A 4,121-nucleotide genomic window follows, 5' to 3' on the forward strand; every position below is an offset into this window, starting at 1 on the left:
GTGTACTTTTCGTGTTCGTGTACTTTCGTGTTCGTGTACCGAATATTGAAAACCAAACCCAAACTTTTCGTGTCGTATTCGTGTCGTGTACCGAATTGCCCGGTCTAATTACGTACACTCATACACACAGATCTTTAGTCACAATTACCACTACTGTCCCTCCAACTAGGGCTGAGCAAAACTGAACCAAAACCGAAAAACCGGACCGAACCGAATAATTTCGGTCCGGTTCGGTCCTGATTTTCTCAAGGTTCGGTCCGTTCGAGTAAATAAAATACGGTACGGTCCGGTCCTCTTGGAAAAACTTCGGTCCTGGACCGAATGGACCGAACTTTTATATATAATATAAACAATATTTTGATTTTATATATTTAATAACAATATAACATTAACATATTATAGTTATTATACACTTATACAATCTATTAATCAAATATCTATACGATTGACTGGACTCTCTAAACCTAATCGCCGCTCACACGACTCACACGAAAGCCGCAACCGCGCCACCGCCGGCGATAACCCTCATTCCGTCACAGCCTCCACAGATTCGAATATTCGATTCACAACCTCAGGTGCGTTAATTGATTCTTTTAAGCTTTAATTCGTTAGTCTTTTTAACCACTTTCTAGATTTGCAAGAGTAATTAGGGCTGAGCATCTCTTACTGAATATTCGAATTAGGTTAAAGCTACTTTAATTTGTTACTTTGTTTGGATTAGATTTGCAAGGGTTAATCTCTGTTATATACTAAATTAGGTTATTTTATTCGAATTCGGTTAAAGTGATTTTAATGTTCGAAGTAGATTTACAAGAATCTTAATAATATGGTGTTTAATTTCTTTGCTCTATTATTTCAGTTGGGATAATGTCACAATCGGATACTGGGACAGGGGACTCTAATGATCCTCATACTCAAACGCAAGCAGCAAGCTCTGCAAATAAAAAACGAAAGTCTATCAAGGAGAGATCAGAAGTATGGGATCACTTCACAAAGTTTACGGATGCGGAAGGGTGCATGAGAGCAAGGTGCAACTATTGTGAAAAGGTTTACCATTCCGATACTAGTACAAATGGATCTAGTGCACTCAATAAACATCTTAAACTTTGCAAGAAACTCCCGCTTAGTGGTGAATCTAAACAAACACAATTGTCATTGCAATCCGTAGGAGGAAACGAGGGCATTCTTAAAAAATGGCATTTTGATCAAAAATTATCTGGACATAAATTAGCCGCCATGGTCATTATTGATGAACTTCCGTTTAGATTTGTCGAAGGTGAGGGGTTTAATGATTTTATGAAAACCACTCAACCACTTTTTAAGATGCCATCTCGTTTTACCGTGGCAAGAGATTGTTATCAAATCTTTTTGGATGAAAAGAAGAAGTTGACTACATACTTTAAGCTCTCCGGTCAAAGAGTTTGTATTACCACGGACACTTGGATTTCTATCTAAAAGATTAATTATATGTGCATTACGGCTCATAACATTGATCAAAATTGGAACTTGCACAAAAAGATAATTAACTTTTGTCCTATAGAGGGTCATAAGGGTGAACTCTTAGCTAGGGACCTTGACATAAAATTGAAAGAATGGGAACTTGCCAAAGTGTTTGAAATTACGGTTGATAATGCAAGTTCAAATTATACTTGCATTCAATTGTTGAAGGATAGATTGTCTTCTAAGGGGGGCTGATTTTTTGAATGGAAAGTATATGCACCTGAGATGTATTGCTCACATAATTAATTTGATTGTGAATGATGGACTCCTTGATATGAAAGCATCGATTAAAAGGGTGAGAAAGGTGGTTAGATTTGTTAATCAATCTCCGGCTAGACTAGCCAAATTTAAGGAGTGTGTTGACTTACAAAATATTACTTGCAAATCTATGTTGTGTTTGGATGTAAGTACAAGATGGAATTCCACTTATTTGATGCTTAATGTTGCCCAAAAGCTTCAAAAGGCATTTGAATTATTCGAGAGAATGGATCCATACTTTGTACATGAGCTTAATGATCAAGGGGGGGGGGGGGGGTGCCTACATCTTGGGATTGGGGTAATGTTAGAAGGTTGGATGAGATGTTGGTTCATTTTTATGAACTTACCTTAAGGATATCGGGTTCTTTGTATGTCACATCCAATGTATTCTATCATGAGATTAGCACGGTTAATTTATTGTTGAAAGATTGGATGAAGAGTGTGATATTGATGTGAGATATATGGGTGAAAGAATGAAGGAAAAATATGACAAGTATTGGGGTGATGTAAACAAAATGAACAAACTCATTTATGTGGCGGTTGTCGTTGATCCTAGATACAAATTGGAGTTTCTTGATTTTGCACTTGTTGAAGAATTTGGTAATGAAATTGGTTGGAAGTTGGCAAATGACACAAAAATGGTGATGAAAGAGTTGTTTGACGAGTATAAAACGACTTGCCAACCTAAAAATACTCAAGACAATAATCAAGGAAAATCTTCAAATAAGTCTTCAAGTACTTCAACTTCAAGAACACAATCGGCATTGGGTGAAAGATTTATGACACAAAAATTGGAGAGTGGAGAAATAGAATCCAAGTGTGAATTAGATATGTATCTTAAAGAGAGTGTTTATGTCACGAAAAGTGATGATGAGTTTGATATTTTGAAATGGTGGAAGGTTAATTCAAGTAGGTTTCCCATTCTCTCACAACTTGCACGTGATGTGTTAGCAATTCCAATCTCCACCGTAGTATCGGAGTCCGCTTTTAGTGTGGGTGGGAGAGTTCTTGATCTTTATAGAAGTTCTTTGTCACCCAAGGTTGTGGAAGGTTTACTTTGTGCTCAAGATTGGTTAAGATCCTACAAACGCCCAAAGACAATCGAAGAAGACTTCAATGATATTGAAAAGTTCGAAGAAGGTATATTGTTTCTACATTTTACATTTAAACTATTTAATTCTTTATAAACTAATTTGTTTATGTTTGCTTTTTCTACAGTATTTTCTGCCCTTACTGTTGACATAAATCTTGAAGGCGCAACTATAAACTTGGACAACGACAGCTAGGTAATATTCTTACTGAAATCTGGCTTGGTTATGATCTAAGCAGTAGATACTTTTTAATCCTATGCTCACACTACCTGCTTGGCACTATGAACAGGAGTTCTACCTGCTTGATCAGGCTTAATAAAACAAATTGCATACAATTGGCTCCAGGTAATCCCAGACCCTTTATCCCCAATTTTCCAACCCTGCCCTGCTGCATTGTTGTACCCAACTACATATCCTCGTATATGTACCTATTTTTAAACTGCTAGTAGCTAGTTACTATTGGAAAATCACATATTTAGCTGTTTTATTGTTACTTAACAAATTATTTAAAAATAAAGCATGCAGAAGAAATTTCTAATGAAATTTTATTTGTTAATGATCCTTTGATTATATTGATTTGCAGCAGTTATTCAGTTAAACAACAGATGACAAGAAGCTGATACATATGTCCTTGAATTACTTAAACAGAACTGTAGTTAATATTTCACGAAATATTGATTATATTTGCAAGTTTGGTTCTGATAGAATTAGTCAGGTCACAGAGCATTTCAATTTGAGTGTCCATGTTCCTCCTTTTTGGTTTAAATTCCTCACTCGCTTATTAATTAAAGAATGTTTTTTCAGGCTACCTGTTTAAAGTGGAGAATCTGACATGCATGAGTGATAAGTGATGATTGAATTTTGATGGGTCCATGACACATGAGCAGCAGAGCAGAGCATCCTGACTATTTGTTTTAGTTTTTGTACTAGCAGACTACTGGCCATGATTTTTAAAGTTTGTAAACTAATGACTACTTTGGAGTTGTGCTTTGAATATTAACTCTCTAAATTATCTATGTTGGACTGGTGATGACTATGTTTTTTCTCATTTATCATGCCTGTAAGCTTGTTGGTTTTCTTTTTAATACAGATTTTAAAAAAAAATCGGTTTTTCCGGACCTGACCGACCGAAGTTTTTCGGTTCGGTTCCGGTTCGGTCCTTATGCAAACTTCGGTCCGGTCCGGTCCAAAATATTTTAGAAGTTCGGTCTTCGGTTCCTTCAGTTCGGTCTGGTTCTGGACCGAACCGACCGAATGCTCAGCCCTACCTGC

General features: G+C 36.4%; 1 protein-coding gene across 1 annotated transcript; it reads left to right on the forward strand.

Moving 5' to 3' along the window:
* The first annotated feature begins 422 nt into the window (after positions 1-422).
* LOC108218270 (zinc finger BED domain-containing protein RICESLEEPER 2-like) lies at positions 423-3,879 on the forward strand. The gene is made up of 5 exons (XM_064091066.1): positions 423-575; positions 860-2,898; positions 2,977-3,044; positions 3,139-3,194; positions 3,654-3,879. The coding sequence occupies exons 2-3, from the start codon at positions 2,220-2,222 to the stop codon at positions 3,042-3,044; spliced, it is 747 nt and encodes a 248-aa protein (XP_063947136.1). The 5' UTR covers positions 423-575; positions 860-2,219; the 3' UTR covers positions 3,139-3,194; positions 3,654-3,879.
* The last annotated feature ends 242 nt before the right edge of the window (positions 3,880-4,121 follow it).

The sequence above is a fragment of the Daucus carota genome, chromosome 4 (assembly GCF_001625215.2).
Source record: "Daucus carota subsp. sativus chromosome 4, DH1 v3.0, whole genome shotgun sequence".
NCBI classification, from domain to species: domain Eukaryota; kingdom Viridiplantae; phylum Streptophyta; class Magnoliopsida; order Apiales; family Apiaceae; genus Daucus; species Daucus carota.